Here is a 27,675-nt window from a genome sequence, read left to right as displayed (position 1 = left end):
TTTTTGTTCCGTTTTCATATTGATTCTCCTATCGATTAAAAGTATGTGCCATGGGCCATGGCATTGTTCGTGAATTTTCTAGATTTCAGGCAGGAATTCATGTTACTGATCACACTTTCATTTGGTTGATTTAAAATGCATTATGATATATTAAGGTATTCTTGACCTGACTAATTATTACTGTATTGGATACTGTAAGATGGCTTAAGTTCTGGTTGGGTGGAAATATGCTGCTCTTGTGAATGAAACACACATCTCAGCTGTTGTACTTTAAAAAAGTTGTACTTTAATACAAAATTAATTCTGTAGATATCCAAAGTAAAAACATCATATGGCACAGTTTAGGTTCATCATTATATATTATGGTACACACAAAAGTGACTGCTAGAGTCATATAAAAGTCCATGTCTCCCACTGGTCCACACTGCACTCTCCCACTCCTTCAGTCTGCCTCTCTCCCTCATTTCCTGCTTCCCCAACTCTCCTTGGCTTTCCATTTACCCCTCTCTCACTCCTGTCACTGTCACAGGGAACTGTCCCATTCCCTCAGTTCTGTACAGCTGAGTTGTAGGGGGAGTGGAATCCTCGTGATGAACTCTCTGTCCCTCCGGGTGAACTTCTTCAGCTGGGCACTCTCTGGAACACACCGGGGATATGATTGGTAAGGATGTGCTGTGCGGTGCTCGGCTCCCCGTGTCTGTGTGCAGTATGTGATGGAATGGCAGTGTGGTGCTCGGCTCCCCGTGTCTGTGTGCAGTATGTGATGTGAATGGCAGTGCGGTGCTCGGCTCCCCGTGTCTGTGTGCAGTATGTGATGTGAATGGCAGTGCGGTGCTCGGCTCCCTGTGTCTGTGTGCAGCATGTGGTGTAAATGGCAGTGCGGTGCTCGGCTCCCCGTGTCTGTGTGCAGTATGTGGTGTGAATCGCAGTGTGTGCTCGGCTCCCCGTGTCTGTGTGCAGTATGTGATGTGAATGGCAGTGCGGTGCTCGGCTCCCTGTGTCTGTGTGCAGCATGTGGTGTAAATGGCAGTGCGGTGCTCGGCTCCCCGTGTCTGTGTGCAGTATGTGGTGTGAATCGCAGTGTGTGCTCGGCTCCCCGTGTCTGTGTGCAGTATGTTGTGTGTACAGCAGTGTGGTGCTAGGCTCGCAATGTCTGCACTCAGTATGTGGTCTATACGGCAGTGCAGTGACCAGCTCACTGTGTCGGTGTGCAGCATGTGGTGCGTAGTGCAGTGCAGTGATCGGCTCGCTCTGTTGATATACAGTATGTTGTACTGTATGTACTGCAGTGCAGTGCTTGGCTAACCATGTCTGTGTGCAGTGCTCCTCTGGGACCGGGGCTGAAGTCGGCAGATGAGAGTGAGAGCGCGACATACAGCCCCACAGGAGCACAGATAGGACAGGTAGTGCAGCAGGGGGTCATCCATGTCTTCATTAGACACCTGCAATGTGCCCAGGGCAAAAACAGCAAAGTGAGTCAGTAATGTCTCCTTATCCCTGAAGTGGGGCTGTGTGTTGCACAGTCAATACTGCACACCAGTTTTTCCCACAGGACAGATTTTAATCAGAAATAGTATTTCTAATCCCTAAATATTCTTAATAATCCATCTTTTAATAATACAACCAGAGATTCATAATGATGACAGAGTCCTGCCTGCCTCTATGGCCTCTACAGCCTGCCTGCCTCGTGCAATGTATTTTTTGTATACCATGGTATGATTAGGGTGACTGATCACCCACAGAGTGATGGGTACACAGGAGTTCAACACAGAAGGACTGGAAGCAAGGTATTGGGCCTGCAGGGAGTGAAGGTTTCTATTATATGAGGCTCTCACACTGTTGTTTTTTTAAAATACTATATCATTATACCGACCCAGTTCAGCTCAGAATGTCCTCTGTGTGGGGTATTGTAAATCATAGACAATTTTTGATTCAGAGTTTGTCCCAATAAGAAAATCTCTTTTTTGAAGTAGGCCCCACAATCCTGAGTTTCTTCGTCTGTGTCAGTGGTGCCTCGTCAAAGCGCTTACTTCCACGGTGCTGACTGTCCCCCTATCTGTCACACTGCAGTACTGCACTGTCAGCTATGCCTTCCCCTGTAACGCTAATACTGAACAAGCAATCCAGTCTGCTGCATGGAAGGCCCTGATCTACAGGGAGCAAGACTTGCATGAAAGAAAGACCACTGAATCTGAGGGACTGCAATCCACAACATACTCATTCAGGATTTCTATTGCAATATAACTTCATGTAGGCAATTGACTCATATCTCATATCAATATGAAGACAGCACTCTTCATAAAATTTTAACTATTCCCAATTTATAACGATCTTATACACAGTAATATTTTAGCTAATGCACTTTAATTCCATACACAATGATATTATAGCTATTATACTGTACCACTTCAATGCTATACACAATAATACCATAGCTAATACACTTTAATAGGACAGGCTGTTCTCTGCAATTAGTGTTAGTTTTTAAACTTACAGGTACCATTTAACATGGTTTCTGGGGTCAACCCCTAGATTTTGATTGTTATCTGTGAAAATAAATCAGAAACAAGCTTTGCTCATAGCTCTGTGAAAACAGAATGCATAGTATTAACTGCCGAATCAACCAAGACAACTTTCCTTCAGTACGTCTCCTATATGAAACATACAATAGACAGGAAATAAAACAAAACAAGCTGCATAATTACTGAACTTGTTAAAAAGCAGCAATTGAATGAATGTGAGTCAGACAGGTGTATTGGGTAAAACCAGGATAAAATCAGTTCATATTCTCAGTCAGTGTGCTCAGGTGTGCCCTGTGAAAGCCATCTCACCGCATGCCTCCCTCGGTGGTATACCCTCAGATGACCTCTGACCATAACCAGCCGCTGCAGCCCCTCCCACTCCGTCACACTCAGAGCCAGCAGATCTGGGATTGTCTGAGAGGAGAACCACACATGTGCCTCGCCAGTGCCGTCCTCAACCACTGCCCTGCGCACACACACACGCATGCACGCACACAGAGCAGAAACAGTGTCATATACAGGCGTGCGCATGCACATTCATATACACACACACACACACACATACACACACAAACACACACACATACACAAACACACACACAGCAGAAACAGCACGATATAACACAGAAACAGCAGAAACAGTATATCTACAATTTACAATTTACAATTTGGCATTTCGCAGACACTTTTAAACCAAAGCGACTTACAATTAGTGCATCAAACAGGTTTGGTCTAGTTTGGATACCATGAACTTTATTGTTCCCCCTGAACAAATAACACTTCTTTAGGATTTGCTGTAGCTTAAACTGTGTTGCATTTAACAGCGTGTTGCTTAGCACTGCAGCTAATTGCATATTCATTATTGTTTAGTGTTTCTTAGGCTATAAATTAGGTGTTTGTTTTGCCTTGGTTAATTTACAGAGTGCATTTCACTGCTAATTAGTCAGTAGTCTGTTTGTTTACGTTGCCTTAATTGGCTGTTCATACTCAGTGTACTTATTGGGCGTGTCTGCACTGAAGCGGCAACCTTGTCATAGCACAGACAAGGGAGTCTATCTGCAGAAGTTTGTCTAAGGAGGCCACCTAGGGAGTTTTTTTTTACTGTATGTTACATCATACCATTACACTGACATTAACCCAGGAAGGCCCTAGATATGTGTAGGTATTGTATTGGAACAGTATACTCCAGTATTGCGTTCATCATTTGTGGTCCCCGCCTTGTGTGTTTGATACTGGCTCTTGTTCATATGTGAGTGATGGTTTCCTTGTTTGTAGTGTTTATGTCATTTTGCTAGATGCCCTTGATGCTTAACCTCTGGAGTCACTCTGGATAAGAGTCAATTCACAAACTTCTTTGTCCTGGGGTTCAGTCATGTCAGACTTTGGGGTTACAAGGCCCCATACCCCATACCCAGGCCCCACCCCCAAACGCCCCTTTGCAGTAAGGATAGATAAATAGATAGATAGACAGATATATAAATAGATATTATTATTATCATTATTATTATGTGCCCATAGAAAATTACTTACAACAATCATATCAAGAAACCTACAACAGAAGTGCTTTGGCTGAACATAAAATCATTGCCAAAAATAACCTATAACCCATTGCCAAATAACCTATAAACTGATTTTTATGAACATTCCCAACACACATCAGAGATGGACGGCTGCGATATCCGCAGACTGTGTCATTTGACAGAGGTATTTCCCTCATCTTTGCAGCAGCAGCTGGACCCAGCACCTCAGAGCAAGCACTGACTAGCGAGAGCATAAGGAGTTTCTCCCCCATCGTGAATGGAGCCTGACATTTTGAAATGTGGTGTGAAATTATGTATGGCGCTTTTGCAAGTTTCTCGTTTTCTGTCAAATTGTTTCTAAGTACTATAGTTTGATTAGCCAATTAATCCCTTTTCCTTTTAAAGAAATCCTCCGTTTTGTCTTTGAGATGTGCATGTTTTGTCTCTAAATGCCTGCGCAATTTCGATGGTTTCATAGCCTCGTTGCTTAGCATGGTTTGACAAATGACACAGATTGGCTTTGGGGGGAAGCTATCGCTGGAAATCAAATCAAATTTAATATATGATGAGTCGTAATTACACGTAGTAAATGGGCGAAGTTTTTGCCCCTGGTTCTTTAAATCAGCATCGTTAGATGCTGGTTGTTTCCTAAAAACGGAATCTAGACTGGCTTGCTTGGAACATGCCATGACTAAACGACAGCTCAAGTAACGTGCAATTGAGAGAGAACAAAATGAGAGAACAAAGGGTGCAAGTTCTTGCGGGCGGGAACGCTTAACATTCTAGAATCTTGAAAAAAATGTTACTATTTTCGAAGCAAGAAGTTCAGCCAAGGGGGCAGGGACCTGGCAAGTGACAGAAGCACCTATCATAATTTGACTGGCACAGTGGTAGGGCTCTGAGGACCGGTGCCGGTCCGCGGCCCATAGTTTGAGAAACACTGATCTAAGTGACAAAATATAAATGTAAATATACTGACACACATACACACACATATGTACACAGAGCAAAAACAGCATTGTATACTGACACATATGAGCAACACTGCTGTGCACAGATGGACACACACACACACAAACACACAAACAAACAACAGTCACACACTGCTACACAGACAAAGGGCAGACATGCATTCATAGAGACCACCACTGAAGTACCATAGTCACTAAATATCAGACACATGCATACACACTCAGAGGCCAGTCTAAAGGCTCACTTTGCCTCTGCCTGAAAGACAGGAACAGTAGAGGAGCAAGGGGGGTGGGTCCGGGTACACACTTCCTGTTAGGAGGGAAAACAGGTGATTCGGACACACTGAAAAAAGAACATAACGTAAGAACATAAGAACATACAGTGTTATGACGAGAACAGGCCATTCGGCCCAACTAAGCTCGCCATTTCTTAATTAAAGAGTATCCAAAACTGCATCAAGTCTAGACTTGCAAGGGTCTCTGCCTCAACTACATGACCTGGCAACCTATTCCATGTATTGATAACTCTTTGTGTAAAATATTTCCTTATATCAGTGCGGAACTTACTCCTAACTAATTTCCATTTATGTCCTCTTGTCCCTTTTATAAATTTAAAAATGCAAATTTAAAATCACCCCTAAGCCTCCTCTCGCTTAGTCTAAATAGGTTAAGTAACTTGAGTCTTTCCTCGTAGCTTTTATATTTCATGCCAGGAACTAATTCAGTTGCCCTTCTTTGACCTTTTCAAGAACTTCGATATCTTTTTTATAGTGCGGTGCCCAGAACTGCACACAGTATTCCAAGTGAGGTCTGACTAAGGCATTGTATAATTTCAATATAACCTCCTTAGATTTATACTCAATACTTTTGGCTATATATCCCAGAATCCTGTTGATCTAGGATTGCGTTCTCCCTCGTGGGTTGAGTAACAGACTGTATCAAAAGCAGTCATTTACAACATCCAAAATCTCTTCCTCACATTTACCATGACCTGACACAGCTTCCCAAATAATTGAAGGGTAATTGAAGTCCATTACTATTGTCTCACCCTCCTGACATGCTAGTTTAATGTTATCAAAGAGCATACTGTTGACAATGCTGTCTGAGGCTGGTGGCCTATAGCGTACTCCAACATTCAGACCTTTTTCATTTTCCCCCAATATTTTAATCCATATGTCTTCACTAACACCAAGGGGCTCCATTCCTGGTATTTCCTGAATATTAAGATTATCCTTTACATACAGAGCTATGCCTCCTCCTCTTCTATTGATTCTATCTTTTCTTAGCAGCTTGTATCCCTCTACATTGCACTCATCCCCATTCCCTGCACCAAGCCACGTCTCTGTAATCCCAACAACATCATAATTACTATTACTCATAACGGTTTCTCGATCCAAAATTTTATTTTTTATGCTTCTAGCATTTAAACAGAGGAATTTCAGGGTACCACGTGTGCATTTCTTGTCCTTCACCCCCGCCCCCAGCTGCTCAGAACCACCTCTATTACAATGCTGCTCTGACTAATTTACAAGCATCGTTTTCTCACTAATAATAAAATATTTAGCCATGGTGTGTTCTATTCCAGAAGTCTGTCTATCCCTACCCATCTCACTGTATAACCTTCCTGCCCCCCCAGACCCTAGTTTAAATAACCCTCTGCTACCCTAAGCACATGCTGGCCCAGTGCAGCTGTACCCCTCCGGTTCAGGTGCAACTCGTCCCGCTTGTACAGGTCACCCCTGTTCCAAAAGGAGTCCCTGTACCCCATAAACCTGTACCCCCCTTTCCTACACCAGGTTTGTGTTAAACCTCCATATAAAGGCTTGCTTCCCTTTGCTTGCACGTGGTACTGGTAGAATTCCAGAGAAGACTACCGTGGAGGTTCTGCTCCTAATCTTCCCCGCTAGCTCAACAAAGTTTTCTTGCAGAACCCCGAACATCCCCTTTCCTATGTCATTGGCTCCAAAATGGACCATGACCACTGGATCCTCCCCCGCTCTGGCCAGGTGCTTGTCCACACTCTCCAGGAGGTCTCCAACCTGGGCACCAGGCAGGCAACAGACCATGCAAGACTCCTTGTCGCACGAACACACTATGCTATCTACCCCTCTAACAATTGAGTCTCCCACTATTACTAACTCCCTTTTCTTGGAGGCTGAGGCCACCTGGGTGCCCTGGGGCTCTTCAGTCCTCCCACTCTCAGGGTCATGGGCCAACTCGTCCTGCAATGGCACGAAACGGTTGGTCACCGCAATCTCTGGAGATGCCGCCCCTCTTGGAATTGTGTGCCTCTTTCTACGCCTACGCCCTACTGTAACCCAGCTCTCTCGCCCTATCTGGTCTGTATCTTCCCCTCTACCCGGCTCTGGTGAGCACACTATCTCCCTATAGGACGTACTAATCAGTTCCTGAAACTCTAACAATTCAGGATTACTGTGGAGTCCAGCTAGTTGGGCCTCGAGATCAAGAATCTTGTTCTCCAAGTGCTCAACAAGCCAGCAATGATCGCAGATGAACTCATCCTGGAGGTCTCCCTCCAGAAAGCCGATCATCTGGAAACCCTCACACAGTTTTGGCCACATTTTTTTCCCCTAACTGAAACGCTTTCCCTAAATAAAGATTTACTGCCGAGACAGAATTACCAGCTAAAAAAAGTGCTAAAAGCACAGAGGTGGCTCAGAACAGTCAAACGCAGAAATCAAGCACAAGAAATGCCACTTAGCCTAAATACAATAAAACTACGTTTACAGTTCAGCAGACGCCCTAACACAACCACAATCAGAATATCCTAAAATCCGACGCTGAAGAATAGTAGAAACAATTAAACAAGCGAACCGGCTAGCTAGCTAAACTACCCGACTATCTAGCTTACGTGTGCTGCTTAAATATTTAAAGATTTGCTCCTGAGAGGGCAAAAACCACAAAAAACCTCTCGTTGGCTAGAGCCGAATTAGCTGCATTTGCCAACGAGCTAACTTGTTGGATAACGCTTCGACGGAGGAAAAAAGTGGAAAATTCCCTCTCTGTCCCCTAATGGCAACAAAAGATTCAACTTTAGGAGCAGATCAGACCTACCTTATTTAATAGCTAAGTAAATACCCCCAATTTTTATTTTTATCCTATTGAATGTAATAGCACAAAGACCACTCCACAAACACAGCACAAACACAGCAGGAACTTGTCCAGGCTAGAGCAATCGAGCAAGAGCCAAAGCCTGCTATCCTGCTGCTCCAAGCATGACTCAAAGCCTGCTATTTTTATGTTCCCAGGACTACTCAAAGCCTGCTATACTGCAGCTCTCTAGAGCTGGCAGTGGAATATGTCACTGATACAGTGAATGTAATGGGTATGTCCCCAAAAGCACTGACATAGAGGAGCTGTCCTTGTATGGCCCCCATCAGGCCTGCTTCACATGATTTCAGCTGTACCACAGGCTCCACTCCCTCCCTTCTGCACTGGCCCGATTACCCTGCCGGTCAGCTGACAGCCTTTGACAGTAATCCACAGCAGCATGGAGGTGTGAGACAGCTGGAAAACTGTGTTTCCTCTTTATCTCCAGTATACACCATACAGATAAGCGTACTTATACTGGGGTGTGACCCATTCTGGATTTAAGCCACTCGGTACTCAGCACCCTGCATTTCACCCAATCCCCACATAGTGTCGTGCCTTTCAGGCAATCCCCACACAGCTCCCTGCATTTCTCTCTCTTTCAGCACAAAGCAATGGGATCTGCAGGTGTTTTAGGAAGAGAAGAGGACCTGTTTGAAGACACTCGTGCAAAAGGAGCACACCCAGCACAGCTGCAGATAAAGCAGGCACACCACATGACCCCGCACCCTGCCCACACTGCTCCGCTGCGACCCCTCCAATGCCCACTCGCCCAGGTGCATGATGGGAGGCAGGGCGCAGGGGGCTGCTGACCTATAGAAAGAACAAATGAAGATGAAGGACTCTACTAAATACAGCCAATCAGAACTGAGAGTGTCAGGGGGTTATTAATTGTACGTTATAACTTTAACATATGCGGCTGACAAGATGATTTGAAAGAGGGGACTGACAATGGAAACATGACTCACCCATCTGCCCCCAATGCAGTAACTGCCACACAACTGACAGGAATGGAGCGGCAATACACACAATTCACCCTGGAAACAGAACACACACATTTCAGCCTGAAAACTCAACAACACACACACACACACACACACACACACACATTTCAGCCTGGAAACACATTACATTACATTATCCAGAGCGACTTCCAGCACATATATGTATCCATTCAATTTAAACGAGCAACAGTGTGAGACCAGGCCCAGTGACCACTCTCAGACCAGTGAGTGTGAGCATAACACTATTTAAGCCCTGCCACAAGTTAACTTGTGCAATCTGGAAGCCAAGTATGCTACAATACAACAGTCCGTACAGCACAGAATCCAAAAACATCACAATACTACACGTAAAGTAAGAATCAAAAACCAGAGGTGCACACATATTACAGCCTGGAAATATAGCATACACACAAACATACACACATACACATACAATTCAGCCTGGAAACTCAACACACACACAAACACACACACACACACACACACACACACACACACATATTTCAGTTTGCTAGTGAGCTAGCCAGTTTATAGTGCATTGAGTGTACTTGAATCAAAATGGAAATTTTACAAGGTTGGTACAATAGTGCACAACAGGATTATTCTGACTGATTTTCTTTTCTGTCATAACTATATCAGTGAATTGTCTACAAGCAGCGTTTAACATTTGATCATCATGAAGCTGATGAACAGACCGGAGGGAGGACGTCTGCACTCACCGCGACACCTTGCGTTGGAAGGTGTAGAACAGCACCATGGCCCCAGGTATTAGCCCTAGGAGGTATGGCTGCTGTGAGAGGTCCAAGTACACCTGCACAGTTTGCCCAGGAGACACAAGGTCCTGCACCGTCAACCTGACATTCAGAGCCTGCTCCACGTCCACACCTGCTCAGATACACGTATATACACACAGACACAAACACAGACACAGACAGACAGACAGACAGACAGACACACACACACACACACACACAGGAGACACACAGAGATCACAGCTTATTCAGAGCCTAGTCCACATTTACGCCTGCTCACACACACGCACGTGCATACACAAAACACAAACACATACACACAAACACACATACACACACACATGCACGTGCACACACACCTGCATACACGCAAACGCACACAGAGACACCGACACCCTTGCACAAATACACATATACCCATTCAGAGTAACTATGGAGCAGATTAGAACAGAAGAAGCACACACGCATTGGAATGTATTGAGACAGTGGAGGTGCTTATGGGCCTTGGGCAAGTTTCTTTTGTATGGCAATATGCATACATACACACAGTACGGACAGTGAGATTATACAGCTTGATCTATTGGGTTTCAACTGATCTCACACAATTACACTCATAATTGTGTGTCTGTCACTTTGGTCTGATGGCTAAAAAATCACATACTGAATTTATTTACATCGATTTGCACTGTCTGTTATTGTTGGTGACGGCAGACATGGGGGCTGCTTACCTTTCTTGCGGAGCTCTGATTGGATGGTGGAGGCCTTCCCTCTCTCCTCCAGCAACGTTATCCTGTGGGAGATCACGCCCTCAAAAGTGACGAGGTCAGCAGCAGCGCTGGAGCAGAGACAGGATCAGCTCATCACCTGCAGTGTGGCCTGCATGTTTTAGCACTATTCACAGCGGGAACCTCTCTCTGCACTGCTGCTGAGAGAAGAGCATCACTACTGTGACCTCCATGAGATTTATGGTAGTGTATGTAGTTAATGACTTCCCTTAGATTTCTAGTTTGTCTAGTTTCCTATTAGCACAAATTAACTTGAGGTAGTGGTTGAATGGTGTTGTGCTTGCACTCACTGGTCTGGGAGTATTGCTAGTCTGATCTGACACTGTTGTATATTTAAATGGGAACACTTTGTCTCTTGTGCTGACAGTTGCTCTGGATAAATGTCTGCTAAATGAACGTAATGTAAATGGCTACATATGCAAACACCAGATCACTGGTGTGATGCCTTCCATTTACTGCTAATCAAACACAGAGTCCTCATTTCACAACAGTTTTAGTTACAGTATTCAACAAAAATACTGACAAGTGTGTGTGCCATAAACCCGCTAAAAACCTGGAGACTGTGGTTTGTGTTTGTGGTTTCCCTGGTGTGCCTGGTCATTCCTGATGTGAGCATGCAGCATGTTTCTCCTGTCCTTTATGACATTATTTAGCTGGCAAAATCAAAATTCAGAATATCTTCAGCATAATCTCATAGACTACGATGTGGCTGAGTTTCTGCTCAGTCTGATTTTTTTGTTTCTGTAGCAAGCTGCAGAGCAGCAAAATTTGTCTTCTTGTCAGATTCTGCTGTGTGATTGATGAAGCTTTACTGTAGCAAATCTGGCAAAATGCTTAGCTTTTCTGGGGATTGGGGTCGATAGCCACGCTCCAAAGTTAAGGGTTACAACAGGAGGCAACCACCAAAAAGGGAAAAAGGACTTTGGTGTCACACTAACACCTGAGCAGACACATGGTAATTTAGCTTGAGTCAGAAACCTATGGAAAGTCCGCTAATGATGACGTTACCACAGGAGTCTCTCCACCACCTTTTCCAGTGGTCAGGGAATACTTTTCCCAACTAGCCTGGGGTTCCCTATGGAAAATTCACTAGGCTATATGTACAGCGCTCTATGACAATGTCCACTACATGATATGACAAATAAATCTCAGTACTGAATGTGTCATTAGCCAGTGAAAGACTCCTGCATTTACCTGTTGTACAGGACATCTGACACGGACATGACCTTCTGTACCAAGCTCCGGTTTTCCTGCAAGAAAAAAAAACAGCCTGAAACTACGCTGTCTGCCATTCTCTGCACACTCTCTATGGAGTTTCAGAGCTGATCACCTGCTGGGAGCTGTGGCATTTCTGCAGTATGTTTCTCTGTATCTGGAGGAATCAAGTTGCCTGAAATGTCGACTTTTGAAAAACACTGAACTTTGTTAGCCAAGCTGTGTGCTTCAGTTTGCATGGCTTAGTGGGTATTGCACAGAAACCCTAACATGATTAGACAATAAACATACGTTTGATATAAGTACTTATACTATAACTACGTATGGTGAGGCACAGCTTAACACTAAACCAGCATTTACAAATAAGATTACTTTTATCATGTGTACTTTGCACAAACCAGGTAAGAGGAAAATCAATCTACAGACATTCACACACTCAAAGACACACATAGCCACATACGCACGCACACACACACACACACACACACACAAAACTTTTGGTTAAAAAAAAGAAACAGCTGAAACCATTAAATTAAGCCAGGGAATTTAAGTCAGGGTAATTCTCTAGGCATTGTCAGCAATGTCATAACTGTGCTGATGGGAATGCGCATATATTCAACCACTGGACTAATGATAATTAGTGGAGATTAAACACTGATGCACTGCTGACCTGTGGTAGTGTATGGAAGTGCCATTGTGCCTGGACCAGCAAACAGGGGGCGCTGTGGAGCTGAACACCATCGTGCACCGGGAGAGCAGAGCTGCAGAGAACAGAGGGGTCCTGGCAGAGAGGGGGGTTCCCTTATCATACGCACTCAATCATAGAACTTTGCATTGTGAGTCACTCAGGAGAAGAGCATCACCCAAATGAATACAGTAAAAGCTACAGGATTCTAAAAAGAAGGGGAAGGGGCATTACTCACCTGTGTGTGGGGAGCCACCACCCTGTACACACAGCCAGGCTGCAGAAAGGGGTACCAGCGGACAGAGTCACCAACAAACTGCAGCTCCACCTGAGAGGGACAGAGGCCGTGGCAGCCACAGGTAGGAAGGGTGGGGAGGAGGACGGAGTTGAAGGAGAGGAAAGACACATAAACACGTGAGGGAATATATCTGCCCCCTGTGGCCTTTAACATCAGCCACCCAATCACATCCAGTGGACAGAAGCTGTGAGGCAACTTTTATGTTTTACGACATCATTAAAATCCTGTGCTCCGCAAAAACATCATGCTTTGCGATTTGCCCTTTCTGTTGCGCATAAAACTCACCATGACATGCTCCACACTCGAACAGGAAGTGCTGAGGCATGGCAAGTGCAGTCCTCCAAAGTATCTGCCTGCAGCTAATGGCTATTTTTCAAACTACAAATCCCAGGGTGCACTGCAGGAAAGCACCTGCCAACTGGAGGATAGGGGCATCTCTCCCTAATACCCTCTCAGGAGTGGTTTGATAAGAGGATCCTGGCTGGTGTAAGCCCCCAATCCTTCCACTTTCATCTTGTGTCACAGCTCAAGCTCACCCATGTGCTTTCTTGTGCTGGGTCATAGGGCTCGGTATCTGGCTCTTTTATTCTCACATTATCTCAGCTCCCCATTAGAGATTTATCAATAGCCACAGAAAGGAAACGTACTGAGAATTATTCACAAAACAACCCCACACACCCTTGCATGCCACCTGCTGGCCAGCTGAGGCTCCATAGCTTACCGCTCTGTTCTCAGCTCCCCCTCTATCAGTTTCTCTCTCTTCCAGGGGGCAGTTTTTGGGGTCCTGTTCCCATCTCTGCACCCCCCCAAACAATGTGGCAGATGCTCCAAAACACAGGGAGAGCCCGGGGGCTCCTTCTGGATGTTCCAGAACATGGATGTTCCGAAAGGCCAGGCCTTCCTTGGACACCACACAGAGAACAACAGAAACGCAGGGGTCAGAGGTCAGAAGGCAGCCAGCGCCGCTGAAGGATGGATCCTCCTTTTCCCCCACTCGTGCTCGTCCCTCTGCAGGCTGTGCAGTGCCACTCTCTGGATGGCGGTTGGCCTCCTGTATGTCTCTCCTGGGTCTCTTGCAGCGGTTCCCTCTGCCTGGTGGTGGCTGCCTGGCTCCCCTCTCCCTACTCCTGCTCTCCGGCTGCCCGGGCTGCTCCTGCCTTCCTCTTTCCTCTGCTCTCCCTCCGCCTGTCCTCCTTCCCTCCCTAGGCTCCTCCCCCTCTCCACACCTCCCTCGCTCTGAGGCACTGCGGTATGTTGTCATGGCAACAGATGGGCTGAGGACCTGCACATCATCCAGGCAGAGCTGAATATACACCCTAGGAGAGAGGCAGAGAGAATGTGTGGGTGAGAGGCTGTATGTGTGTGTGTGTGTGTGTGTGTGTGTGTATATAAGAGAGAGAGGGGTGTATGTATGTGTCCGTGTGTGTGAGAGCGAGGGGTGTATGCATTTATATACATATATGTGTGTGAGAGTGAGGGCTGTTTGTGAGCGTATTTATGTGTGTGTGTGTGTGTGTGTGTGTGTGTGTGTGTGAGACAGCATGTTATTGGTACCTGGAGTGTCTTTGTGTGATGTAACGCTCCTGGTCCAAGTATGTCCAGGCAGGGAAGTCAGCAGTCAGAAATCTCTCCATCACCAGAGTGTAGCGCTGTACACACACCAAACAACCTGTGGCAAACAACACCACCAATCTGACCACCGTGCACAGGAAGGGGTGTGCATGTGTGTGCTCTGCACAAGTGTGTCAGGATCCTGTGTTACCTAACCAGGCGGTGTTGTAGGCAGCACAGTAACCATGGCCCTTCCTTATTTCCACGACAACACAGTTGACCACACTGGTCTGGTCCACTAACTGAATACACGGCCCTCTGCCACTACCCCGAAATACGCCTACCAGCACCTGGAGAAAGAGAGAGAGAGAGAGGGAAAGAGAGAGAGAGAGAGAGAGAGAGAGAGAGAGAGAGAGAGAGAGAGAGAGAGAGAGAGAGGCAGAGAGAAAGAGGGAGAGAGAGGGAGAGAGAGAGAGAGGGACAGAGAGAGGGGCATGGAGTGAGACAGGGCTGCAGCTAGGGCTGCAAGTCTAACTCCATTCAACATCTCTATCAGAGTGGCCACCATGATGAAGCTTTCTTTAGTCCCTGGTCTTAATCTACATGACACAGAAATTAAATTTCTGCTCTTTGCACATGACCTGTTCCTGCTGTCACCCAGTAAGCGGGGTAATAGCAGAGCTTGGTTTCATTACAGCAATACTTCCAGACCTGGGCCTTGGCTATGATTATGAAAAAGACCAAAAATATAATTTTCCAAAAACAATCCAGATCTCAGGTAATTAGAGCAAACTTTGCACGATGGAAGAAACACACAGAACACTGTACACATTAAAATATGTAATTGTTTTTTCAAGTTTTAAAGTAAGTTTTACAGTTCAGATTGACATTGAAAGAACAAAAGGCATTCTATACCATAAAACTGCAAATTCACATTGAAATTCAGATTTAAATTTGGCTTAAATTACTTGAATTTATAATTTAACCAAATGCCCTTAGAAGTGTGGGCTCCACTTACAAAACTAAACTTTGTTTGATGGGACAAGCACCCAGCAGAATCCCTGCATGCTAAATGTTTTGTAAAAACATTTAGCAAGTGCAAAGAAAAACTATTAGCAATACAGGAAAGGCAGAATCAGGCCAATATCCACTGATCAGAGCTGAAAAGAGGACAATCAAATTCTGAAAACATCTCAAATATACTCCACTCATTATATTTCAAAGCCCTGCAATGCCAAAATGCTGAGCAAAGAAAAGAGTCCCCTCACCCACGTGATCCTGAGGCTCAGTTCATTAAACCACAGAATCAACTGGAGTCGACCAAACAACACAACAAAAACAGAACTACATCACTTAATGGGACACATATATTTAAGCACAGTAAAATGCAGTGCTATTTGGCCCTAAAAAGACAGTGCACCATGGCTGAATATCCAACCGAGGTGACTGACAAAACAACTGAAGAATACCCTGATAAAGGACAGACTCAGTAAGCACAGCCTGTACAGATTCAGTGAAAACAACCTGGCCAGTACAGACTCAGTAAGCAGTCTAGCCAACACAAACTCAATGAACACAGGCTGGCCATTGAAAAAAAAATAACTGGCTGTGCCAACACTGTCAATCCAAACAAACTGAGACAAAGCTGCACTTCATTTTCAACTCCACTCCACTTTTAATACTCTATCTGATAATCAAAAGCAAAATATTAGCCTAATAATAATAATAATTATAAAGGATATTTCATGGCAACAAAGCACATCTGAGCTGAAGTGGAACTGAAGTGAAGTAAATGAATTTTGAGAGAGGGAGGAGTGATCTTTCTGTCTATACAGCTTTATGTAGGGCCAGTGCAGGCCATTCTGCTGAGAGGCCAGCGGAACAGGTGTCAGCTGGAGCCAAGATCACTGCAGCAGCTCATGGGGGGGAGTGAAGCACCCCTCAGAGTCATAACAGTCAGAGAGCTCTGTGGGCAGGCACCACATGCCAGGGTACAAAGCAGAAATCCTGGGTTACGTAAGGACAGCAGAGGTTTGGGGGCCATGCAGGTGTCTGACAGCATATTCACACTAGAGTTCAGTTACACACCACAGAACACAATGGATGCCATTGTGAAAACAGCTGTGCTCTGGAGTCCACTCTGTGTTATCATCCCTGGCTACATGCCTTTCAGCCACTGAGCCATAGAGAACACCCACGTCAGGACATAACATCAGGACCCATGTGGCTAAAAGGAGGTCTTTTTATATATCTATATAAAATAAGTCAGCTGAACAACAAAAACATACCTCACAAGCCCAAGCTGAAAACACTAACTTGCACACTGCACATTAGCATTAGCTGACATGCGATCAGCTTTAACTACACACTGGCATTACCAGACATATTATTAAGTTTTACTCCACTCTGGCTCCCTTTTGCACTAGCCTCCCCTAGCACTAGTGTCCTTTTGCAAGACCTAAACAACACACTAATGCACCAACCTTGGGTGTGGGCAGGGTCCAGGCAGGCAGCACGTGGACAGACCAGGCTAGGAGGGGGTTGAGTTCAGCACGGGTCAGGTGGGGAGCGGAGGGGGGCAGTAACGAGGGCAGGGACATGGAGTGCCAACACTCTCTCTCCATCCAGGATCGAAGATCTTGCACTGACAGTAGCTCATGTGAGGGACAGCTGATGGAGTACTGGAAGAAGGCAGAGAGGGGAGTCACACACTTCACACAGAGTCAGTACACAGCAATGACAGGCTGTGGCTGCACTGGATGAGAGGAGAGTGCACCGTGCTGACAGGAGGGAAGATTCAACCACATGAAGTAGAGACAGACAGGGGAGCAGATACCAAAGGTAGAGAGACAGGGGACAGAGGCCTCAGTCCAACACTGTGAAAGAAGAGAAATCACTCAGTCCAGCAATTAGAGGGGAGAGAACTCAGTCCAGCACAGACAAAGAGGGAGAGGACTCACGACGGAGAGAGGGGTGTGCTGCTCTGAGAGATGTGTGAACATATACAGTATATACACAATGTAGACACAAAATTCTTTCAGTTCTCATGTTCCATAGCTGTAGGTTAACTTTAATGACTGTGTGTCCAATACAAGGTTTCCATGCATTTCATTTAGGATAGAGTCCTGTTGTATGAACACCTGTATGTATGACTTCAAAAGTCAAGTAAATGTTTCATACTGATTCCTTTAAATACATTTTTGAATAAAAATACAAATTTTTAAATATGAAATGGAGCTGGCCCTGAGCCAGACATGTCAGTTGAAAATGACTTCAAGACTACAACTACAATACTACAAGACTCTATAAAAGACAGGCAGGCTGCAATTCTTCTCACTTCAGTTAGAGGGCAGTGGTGTGGTTCCTCCAGCATCTCTTTGAACATATCCCTCGGTCGTCCACCCTCCTGCCCAGGAGGAAGCAGAAGAGCCAGCAGTCTGCCTGCTACCACCCCGACACGCCCCTCTCTCACCCAGCGAGGACACAGCCTGCCATGGAGCAATGCCAGACACCACAATCTATTTCCATACTGTTTACGTGCACAACAGGTGTGGGCAAGAACATATACTCATACATACACACACACACACACACACACACACACACACACACACACACACACACATACACCTGTCGCAGTTCAGGTAAGCGGTTGAACACACACACAGCTCTTTCTCAGTGCAGGTAAGAAGCTGCACACACACACAAACACACACACCTCTCTGTCAGTACAGGCAAGCAATGGCGCGCGCACGCACACACATACACACACACACACACACCTCTCTCAGTACATGTAAGCAGTGGCGCACACATACCTCTCTCTCAGTGCAGGCAAGCAGTGGCACAGCCACAGGTACTGGGATATGCCTAGATTCCTCTCCAGCAGCAGGCGGATGGTGGGGGAGTCCGCAGCAGGACAGGGCGTCACCCCTGTTTCCAGGCGACTGAAGGCTGTCACCCGCACACTGGAGCGCAGGCATGCACACAGCATCGTGGGAAGGGTGTGCAGAGAGGGCCGGTAGAGGAAGTGGACGTCATGGAGCTTGAGGTGGGAGGGTTAGTGGAGGCAGTCAGATTCGTGCTACATATTTGCTGTGTTGCTAATCTCTCTACACACTGTGTGCCCTCGCCAGCCACAGATCTGTCACTTCATCCATCATAATAATGAACTGTGTACAATGTCACTATCAGTCTGCCCATAACACGGGAATCAGTGTGTATGGGCAGCAGTGTGGCGGAGTGGTAAGGAGCAGGGCTTGTAACCAAATGGTTGCTGGTTTGATTCCCCACTGGGGCATTGATGTTGCACCTTTGAGAAAGTTACTTAATCCACAATTGCCTCAGTAAATATTCGGTTGTATAAATGGATAAAATTGCAAGTTGCTCTGCACAAGAGCCTCTGCTAAATGGTAAAAATGTAATGTATGTAATTGGTTATAATCTGGATGCTAGTGTCCCTGTTTCTAGAATACACCTTGTGGTGTCCAATTTAACTTTTTTCTTATCATTGTACTGCAGTGCAAACAAACATGCTTTTTAGAGGCTTCCTATACTTATTTCAAACCCTGATGTGTGAGTTATAACCCCCAGTGCCCACAGACTTGACCCATCAAGTGCAAATGTACCAGGTACTGCAAGCAGGTGATAAATTTCCAACCTGATAAACTTTAAGCCTTAATGTTGACAGCCCCTCTCGCTTGCCATCAGGTTTGCAATAGTATCCCATACTAATCACTTTTTCGGCTATATCACAAATGCAAAATACCTTAGCAGGGAAATCTACAGCAAAATTCCTGATTTAACACATTGCAACATCTTTAAGTCAGAAACACAAAGGCTGGGTTCACACGTACTAACAAGCCAGCATGTTGGCGCTATGGCGAGAAGCTCCTCCATGACCCACGGTGAGGCAAAACGCATCAGCAGAAAGCACAGACAGGGTGGAGCTCCCTCCCTCACCTCGACTTCCGCCCCTGGTCTGAAGCCACGCCCTCCTCTCTGCAGTGGCTGATAGGCCAGACACAGCCCCACCTTCCCGTCAATCTCGTACAGCCCAGCCTCTAAGTTCAGGACTTTAGACACCACCCCCTGTCACAGGGAAAGAGAAATAATGACATTGGTTGACACGAATGATACAGCTACCACAGCTCCGACATCAAATTAACTGCTGGATTCATCAAATGGACCAATGGGAAATACAGGAAATAACTTGCATGCTTTCACAATGAAAAAATATGGACATGACACATACGGACACACACATGCATGCACATGCACACATGTATTAATGGCACTCACCTTGTAGCTGATGACTTTGGAAAGTTTGGTCTTGATTGTAGGGAGCGCCTGTGGTTGAGAAGTGACAGTCTGCACGTCCATCTGGATGTCTGCCTCCGTCTGCGCATCTGTCTCCATATCTGACTGTGTGTCTACCTCTGTCTCCTTTTGTCCCAGTGGACCTGATTCCATGTCCCTGCCATCTGCCACGGTGTGAGTCGCTGTGTCCCAGGGCAGGGGTGCAGCTAGGAGCTCTTGTGTGAGGTGCAAGCAGGACTGAGGGGTGACACACAGTGCCCTGCGGCCAGGCACACCCTTCAGCACGCAGGGCCGCAGCCCTGACACCCACACAAGAGCACCTACATGCATGCATTGCTGCCAGCTCAGACAGCCAGGGTCCTGCACAAAGACAGACGACTGCAGATTATAGGTCTGTACAGAGACAGATGCACAGATGTCAACTACAAATCGAGACCCTGCCTTGCTGAATGTGTTTAACCCTTTTTAGTCAGAAAAAAGAAGACCTGGTAATCCTGGTGTGAGGTTTTACAGACAACACACAAGTATGCACACACTCACACACACTTACTCACTGCGACACTCACCTAATACATACGAGCATGCATGTGCACGCACACTCCCAACTCACCGTGACCAGAACAGGAACACTGCAGTCCCCCTCTGTCAAACAGAAGCAGAACAATGACTTTCCTCTGATGTCCATCTGGGGACCCAGCATGCTCACCCGCCCACACACCTCCAGGCGAATGCCTCTGTGCTTCTCCCTGATCATCAGACATAGGTGTAGAAATTGCACAAATATATAAGCAGCTACTACAAAAAGGGCACGTCCAAGCTATAGCTTCACTCTGACACGGTCATGTCCAAACACCCAGAACATGACAGATGGCACTCCTGAGGATATTCTGCATTTCAGAACAACAGTCCCCTGTAGACAGTCTGCATTTTAGAACTGTCTACACGGGATTGTAGTCTGCATTTCAGAGCGACTGTTTTCAGGGGACTATCTGAATTTCAGAATGACAGTCCCCTGTACACAGTCTGCATTTTAGAACTACAATCCCCTGAAGACAGTATGCATTTCAGAATGACAGTCCTCTGAAGACAGTCAGCATTTCATGATGTATCCCTAGCTGAAAGAAAAGCTGTTGGCGTAGCTGCTCATCATTAGTGGTGCATGTGTCCCACACAGAGTAAACAGAAAACACAGAACCCACCTCAGGTGCAGCAGTCTGACTGCCTCCCTGGGCCCCACTAACTTATGCATGTAACCCCCAGGGTCAAAGTGTGTGGGACTGGGGATCAGAGGCAGGGGAGTAGCACTCAGCTCCAGGTAACCCTCTACTTCCTGGCCCTGTCTTGAAGCATGCTGAGGAATGTAGTTCCAACTGGGAAACAGCATCAACTGTCCCAGCCACTCAGGTGAGGGGTTGAGAATCTGGAAGCCATAAAAACACCACAGCAAACACAGTAAAGAAAGGTGAAGAATGAACTACAGTTCATTAATATTCACTGAAGCATCTCTGGTTGCGCACGCTGATCGAAGGTATGTCTCCTACAAAGTTAAATCTGCGATATTTGATTACCACTCACTGCCTCCCTCATCTCCCTTTGGAAAATGGGGTATGGAGACGAAACTTTGAGAAGAAGGGTTGTAACTGAGGACCCCCATGCGAGTGCATTCTGGCTGAGATGTGGCTAGGATTAATTCAGCGATGCCATGCGAGCGCATTCTGGAAAATTTTAGAAAAGGCCAAAGACACTTCATTACCTCACAATGCACACACCCACTTCCGTCCTTCACCTTCCACGTCTGATCACACACCCCACTTGATTCTGCACCGCCCTCATCAGTCAGACAACCAATCAGCAGCAAGTAAGCCTGCGGCAGAGCTTTCTGACTGGGAAGCCCTTGCTCCGCCTCCTTGATCCACTCTCTGTACTGCATGCTACTCCAGGTGAAATGGCTGCAGCAGAGAGTATGTTGCCTGGTGACCAGCTCAGACACAGAAACCAACCTTGGGAGAGTAAATAAGAGCACAGCCATGATTCAGAACAGCATATACACAAACACTTATAGGGAGGCTTCATGACTGAATGTTTGTACCTCTTACACTGTGATCGCTGTCATGTCAAGTTACAACAAACAATAAAGAGAGCCCAGAGCTTGGACACAAGCACATAGTTATATATGCACACTGTGCTCTGATAATCCAAAAGAAGCAGTCAATCAAGAAGTAGTCATTACTGCAGAGGTCAAAAATCCCCTATGCTTGTGACCCGTCTGTCTCTCTAAGCATGTATCACTCAAATAATAAACATAACGTATTCGACTTGAAAGCTTTAACCACAAGTGTGTATTATCTTTAACCTGTAGCCCAGAGGCAGAATGCCGGCCTTGGAGCCCAGCGTCTGCTGCACCGCTCTGACCACAGCTAACGCCAGCTGCCCAGCGCTCTGCTCAGCAACTGGACACAGGGTGTCTTCCACAAATCGGTACACCCCCCTTAGCCAGCGAAGTTCCTAGGAGCAAGGGAATTTATTAATTAAATTCATGTCAAAATGCTTCGCTTACATGACATACTTATCATATAGGAATGTACTTTTTCTATTTGTAACACCAATGGTTGTTAAAATAATGTTAAGTAAGTATGTTATTATTAGCAGTATACAAAACATTTTCTATACAACTTTTAACAATACCAAGCTAGCAAATGCAATTAAAGGATAAAGTAGATATAGTTAAGCCGTTATCTTCTCGATGGTTCAAGCAGTAATGATCGGTTCATAAAATAATTAACTACCTACTTACCTGGAAAACTAAACATTTACTTCAATGTGCTTAGTTTAACAAGCACAAGTATCGTCAATAGAAAGTAACACTTCAATAAGCAAATGTAAATAATATATTAGCTTGCTACTGCTGTGCAGATACGATCAAACACACCATTCAACAAATCAGCTAGCCAAGTTAGACAGCCATACGTGTAGCAGACAAATAGTAAAGATTTATGTTATTTGAATTGACAGTTAACTGTTCACCTACCGCCACATTTGCTTCTTCAAATTCGCCAAGAAACGAATCCATGCCGTCTCCCTAGGCTTCCTGAAAGTTAAGCCAGCTAACTTTATGTGACTCACTATGAAATGGGGCCAGGATAGACGTCTGACGTTACGATCAAATATTTTGAACTACTTGCCAACATTCAGTGTGCCTTCGTCTGCAGAAATTGCATCTTCTTCGTCGTTGGGATATAATGACTAAATAACCAAAAAGTGTGCATGTCGCCATCTATTGTCGTGGAGTACCTCATCCCAAGGCGCACGCTGCGTTCACGGTTATCTTTTTTCTGAAACATCAGTTCCAAACATCCCCTCTTTAAAAGGGAACAATGGAAGCACGTTTTAATAAGACTCTGATCAACTGCATTCCGTCGTTTTTGTGTCTTTACCTGATTGAGACGTAGTCGTTGGTCAAGAAGACTTATAATTTTGTGGTGTTTTGAATCTGTAGTCCAGCAATTTGGGTTTGACACGCAACACACACACACAGTTAAAAGGTACCACAACATGTGGTCACCTAGCATTAGGGCAGATTACAGTACTTGTCGTAGGCCTACATATCTTTTGCATGCAATGACTAAGACCCATGGACATCACCAGATGCAGGGTATTTTCCCTGGTAATGCTGTACCAGGCCTGTACTGTGGCCATCGGTTCCTGCTTGTGTAGCAGAGCTGAAGTGAAGCGCTCGTGTGAGTCCTGCGTAAAAGCCTTGGTAGTGGGAAGCGGGTAGCCCGCCGATCGGTTGCAGTAGCTACGCCACTCCCCGAGATCTGGTTAAATAGCGTTGTTGCCGACAGGCTAGGGGCAATTTGCCTTTAGCTAAACTGGCAAGAGTCAAGAGTTTTCTGCTTTTTGGCCCTGAAAAACTACTTGGTTACCATGGGGGGGGTAATCATTGTCCTGCTGCATGATGAAGCGCCATCCATTGATTTTGGAGGCATTTGGTTGTATCTGAGCAGACAAGATGTTTTAGGATACTTCAGAATTCATCCTGCTGCTGCTGTAAGCAGTCACATCATCGATTAAGTCGAGTGAGCAGGTTCCAGTTGCAGCCATATGTAGCAGAGCTGAAGTGATTAGCTCGCGTGAGTCCTGCGTAAAGCCTTAAGCTTGGTTTATGCTTCTCCGCTTCGATGCCGTCGTGAACCTTTCGAAGTTCTGCGTCGTGGTTGAATGCGTTGCTCTGCGTCGCTGTGCAATTCACCGCCTTAACGCTAGGGGATGTGTGGTTTCTGAAGGGTCAGTCACGAAACTCGTTGATTGTTTAGCTTCCCGCTTCGTTTTTCCGCTCACAGTGAACAATGGCGGCCGAAAGGGAAAGTGTTCCGATATGAGCACTTTAAAAATTCCGGTATAGCGGAAGGGAGAAACCGAAAAAGCCGGGGCCACACCAGTTGCGTCGCGTGTGCGTGACGGCTACGTCGCTGAACTGCTGCGGCTCGCATGCGTGTGTTTGTCCACACCGTCAGCGTTTTTTGCTGCGGCGCTGCAACTGCCAGCACTGTCTTTCTACATTGAGTTTGCCTTTGATAATGGACATCAGTAACAGAATGTTTGAATTAATTTCATTATAAATCTGATTTGTATTTAGTTTAGCAGAATTTGAAACTGATACAGGAAGTGTTGAGTTAAATATAGGCTATATATTTTTTCATGTCTGTGACATATTCTGCAGATAGAGACATTGAAACTAAAGGTGTAATGTTGCTGGTATGATGTCAATATGACTATCAACAGATCATTTTCACTGTCTACAGTGGCGATTCTAAACTTTTTTGACTGGGGTGGCCCAAGTGGAGCACTGATTCATTCAAGGGTGGCGTGAGGATAACGCAACATCCACAATAACAGAAATAGGCGCATAACAAATATTTATAATGCCTCCCATACACTAAAAGAACTGCAAGATGTGAATTAGCACAAATTCAATACAGGAGCTAAACCATAAACCATGACCTAACCATATGAACACCATATTCAGAGGATGAAACTGCAAAGAATGACAAACACCATATTCTCACGTAATCTTTTTTTTAGTTGAAGAAATTCAAATACATATCAACAAACATGCCAACTAAATAATGAAAAGATCCTACTCCTACAAGGTTTTTTTTACATTAATGATTTACATTTAACTAGCTAGCTGCCTGGTGAGCTTTGTTGTTCATTATCAAGCTAGCTGATGTTAGCTAGCTAGATAGATTAGCTAGCTAGCTACCTTGCTAGATGGACAGATAGCTGGCTAGATAACTTTGCGTGCTAGCAAGAGCAATAGTGTTGTAAAATAATTCACATACTAACAACCAATTACACATATAGGACTGTGTAGTAGTAGTAGTACACAATAGTACACTCTTGGCTATATCAAGACGTGTACTTAAAGTCAGTCCCGACTCCCGCGCTGATTTGAACCACCTAGTACGTCAAGAAAAGTCCCGTCTTCGACTTGGTTGATGGCCAATCAAAGACTAGGATTTTTGGGTGGCAAACCAGGATGGCCCGTGCCCCGAAAGCCCCGCCTCTGGCCCCGCCCCAAACTGTGTTTTTGCTGAGAACCGCGCGCGTCACGCGGAAAAAAATAGGCGACACGCCGAATCCTTAGATGAGGCGCCGATGCAGCGAGGCTCGAGCCGCGCTGCTCACGCGGGCTGCGTGGTCGCTCTAATCTGTTAACACGGGCACCGAAATAAAAATTGAGAAAATTGAGACTTTAGCTCTACTGGCAACGACGCTGACCGTAAGGGTCTGGCAGCGAGCAGTGAGAACCTCGGTTCGAAACTCGCTCGCTCGTTGACCCACGTAACATCAAATTAAACACAACGCAAGATAACACCCGTTACACATACATACCCAAACCATATTTCACAGTTGAGGTGGTATTCTTTGGATCTTGGGTGTTCATTTTTTCTGCACACTTTCCACTTTCCATCATTCTGGTACAGATTAATCTTACTCTCATCAGTCCATAAGACTATGTTCCAGAACTCCTCAGACTCTTATAGGTACATTTTAGGAAACTGTTACCTGGTCATTCTGTTCTTGTTGGCTCACTAGGTTTTTGCTTCTTACCCTCTGAAGTTCTGCTGGTGTAGTTTCCTGTGTATGGTACTCTTTGACACATCTATGTCTACCTTCTGGAGAGTGTTCCTGATCTGTTGGACTTCTGTAGGAGGTTTCTTCACAATTTAAAGTATTTCTCAGTCTTCCTTGGTTTACCAGTTTGGTTGCCATTGCTGAACTCACAAGTGTTTTCTTCTTAATGATGTACCAAAAAGTTAATTTTTGCACTTATGATGTTTTGTCTATGTCGATTTGAATGATCAGTTTATTCTGATTTTTTCTGAATCATCACAATCACTCAGCTTCAGAACCAAGTGTAAAAGAATGTAAATTACAGCAGTGTAAGGAGGATGGTTCAGAGCAGGTAGGAAAAGTATGGACAGAAGTGAACTTTCAAAGGGGAGAGAGTTGGAGGAAATATTTGTGGTGGGAAAAGATAATAGACTTCAACAGGTCAGTTGTATAGATTCTCGCTTGATGTCAAGCTAATGAAACATAAGTGTTTCCAAACTAATGAATGATCTTAACACACACTGTAAAGCAGGCCCGGCCCAAACCAATTTGGCGCCCTAGGCGAAAATTTAGGTGGCGCCCCCCTTGCATCGGAGTAAATTCAACTGCTGGTGTACATACTCACAAGAAACTGAATAGCTTTGTTTTCGACATTCTTTTATTTGCGATTGCAAAATCAAAATCATTTTTTTTTAATACAATATGAATAGCTTAAATAAAGTATAAGACTTAAATACCTACAAAATAATTTAAAAAGTGTAAACCAGTGGCATAAAATAAATTATAAATACAATATAAATAAGGCACTGCACACAATAAGATGTTAAAAAAAAAAACCCAGTATTGCCAAAAAAAAAAAAAAAAATTACAAGAATATCAATAAAAGGGGAGAAAGGGGGCTCTTATAAAGACATCTACTGGTGCTTTTTGGTACTGCATCAAAACTACACAACCACCTACTCAACCTCATACCACCTGCTGCTACAGCTTAACTCTCCTGCTCTTTCTTACAGCAAAGTCATCTATAACATCATTGTATGATAGCTTACTTGAGACCACATGATTTATACTAATGATGGCAAGTCCACTTAGACGTTCCTGCATCATTGTAGCTCTCAAGTAGGTTTTTATCAGTTTAAGCTTTGAGAAGCGTCTTTCTGCAGTAGCCACTGTGACAGGAAGAGTGGCAAAGATTCTCAGAGCAACCCACATGTTGGGGTAAATTTCGGCCAGCTTCTTCTCATGCAGGAAGGTCAAGAGTTTGCAGGGGTGGGACTGAGAAACCTCAACAGCGCATCTGAAGAGAGAAGAGGAATATATTACACCAATCTAATAATAAATATGATATGATACATAATATGATTTTAAGAATAAACTGAAATATGACAAATTAAAAATCTAAGGGATATGTGCATGATGACTACGCTGTACATGTTTAATACTTTTCTGATATGCAAATGATATAAGATTCAATTTTTGTCATTACAAGGAAATGCTGATTAGCAGAATGCAAAGAAGTAGTAAACTGCACTATAATATAGAATGTAGGAATGCTAAGGTATGCTATAACAGGAATGATGTGCACTGATGTGCACTGTGCAACTATAGGAAAAGGAATAACACGTTAGCTTTTTGATTAAGGCTAATATTGCAAGCTAAGAAAACGTGAGCTAACCAGTTTTCAATAAAAATGTAAACAAGTTTTATTTTAATTTTAACTCTTGCTGACCCTATAATATTTACATATTTGGAAGCTGGGTGGGAGTGCCATTTTTCATAACAGCTTTGGTCCTTCGTAACATGCCATTAGCCTAACTGAAGT

General features: G+C 44.9%; 1 protein-coding gene across 2 annotated transcripts; it reads right to left on the bottom strand.

The window, feature by feature from the left end:
* Nucleotides 1-340: 340 nt before the first annotated feature.
* ctc1 (CTS telomere maintenance complex component 1) lies at nucleotides 341-22,934 on the bottom strand. Of its 2 annotated transcripts, XM_036548004.1 has the most exons (24): nucleotides 22,762-22,934; nucleotides 22,087-22,238; nucleotides 21,487-21,733; nucleotides 20,933-21,153; nucleotides 20,344-20,479; nucleotides 19,716-20,093; nucleotides 19,377-19,505; nucleotides 18,233-18,459; nucleotides 17,752-17,902; nucleotides 16,898-17,095; nucleotides 14,626-14,764; nucleotides 14,418-14,532; nucleotides 13,585-14,179; nucleotides 12,804-12,893; nucleotides 12,551-12,661; nucleotides 11,860-11,915; nucleotides 10,609-10,715; nucleotides 9,848-10,013; nucleotides 9,093-9,161; nucleotides 8,775-8,937; nucleotides 5,259-5,323; nucleotides 2,832-2,988; nucleotides 1,307-1,442; nucleotides 341-636 (listed from the first exon to the last, which is right to left on the bottom strand). In XM_036548004.1, the coding sequence occupies exons 1-24, from the start codon at nucleotides 22,801-22,803 to the stop codon at nucleotides 524-526; spliced, it is 3,963 nt and encodes a 1,320-aa protein (XP_036403897.1). In that variant the 5' UTR covers nucleotides 22,804-22,934; the 3' UTR covers nucleotides 341-523. The 2 variants fall into 2 exon arrangements, with proteins under 2 accessions (XP_036403897.1, XP_036403899.1); XM_036548006.1 differs by lacking the exons at nucleotides 341-636; nucleotides 1,307-1,442 and having other exon boundaries at nucleotides 2,838-2,936.
* Between the last annotated feature and the right edge of the window lie 4,741 nt (nucleotides 22,935-27,675).

Source organism: Megalops cyprinoides, chromosome 16 (assembly GCF_013368585.1).
Source record: "Megalops cyprinoides isolate fMegCyp1 chromosome 16, fMegCyp1.pri, whole genome shotgun sequence".
NCBI classification, from domain to species: Eukaryota; Metazoa; Chordata; class Actinopteri; order Elopiformes; family Megalopidae; genus Megalops; species Megalops cyprinoides.
This window is presented reverse-complemented; position numbering and strand designations above follow the sequence as displayed.

What these genes read in the sequence shown, in the direction of transcription:
- ctc1 (XM_036548004.1), bottom strand. Translation starts at nt 22,803, where the DNA reads ATGGATTCGTTTCTTGGCGAATTTGAAGAAGCAAATGTGGCG. An exon ending in TTGCCTGCACTGAGAGAGAG is followed by an intron (nt 17,903 to 18,232) that starts GTATGTGTGCGC and finishes GCTCCATGGCAG; the next exon opens with GCTGTGTCCTCGCTGGGTGA. An exon ending in ACTTCCATACACTACCACAG is followed by an intron (nt 11,916 to 12,550) that starts GTCAGCAGTGCA and finishes TTTTTCTTGCAG; the next exon opens with GAAAACCGGAGCTTGGTACA.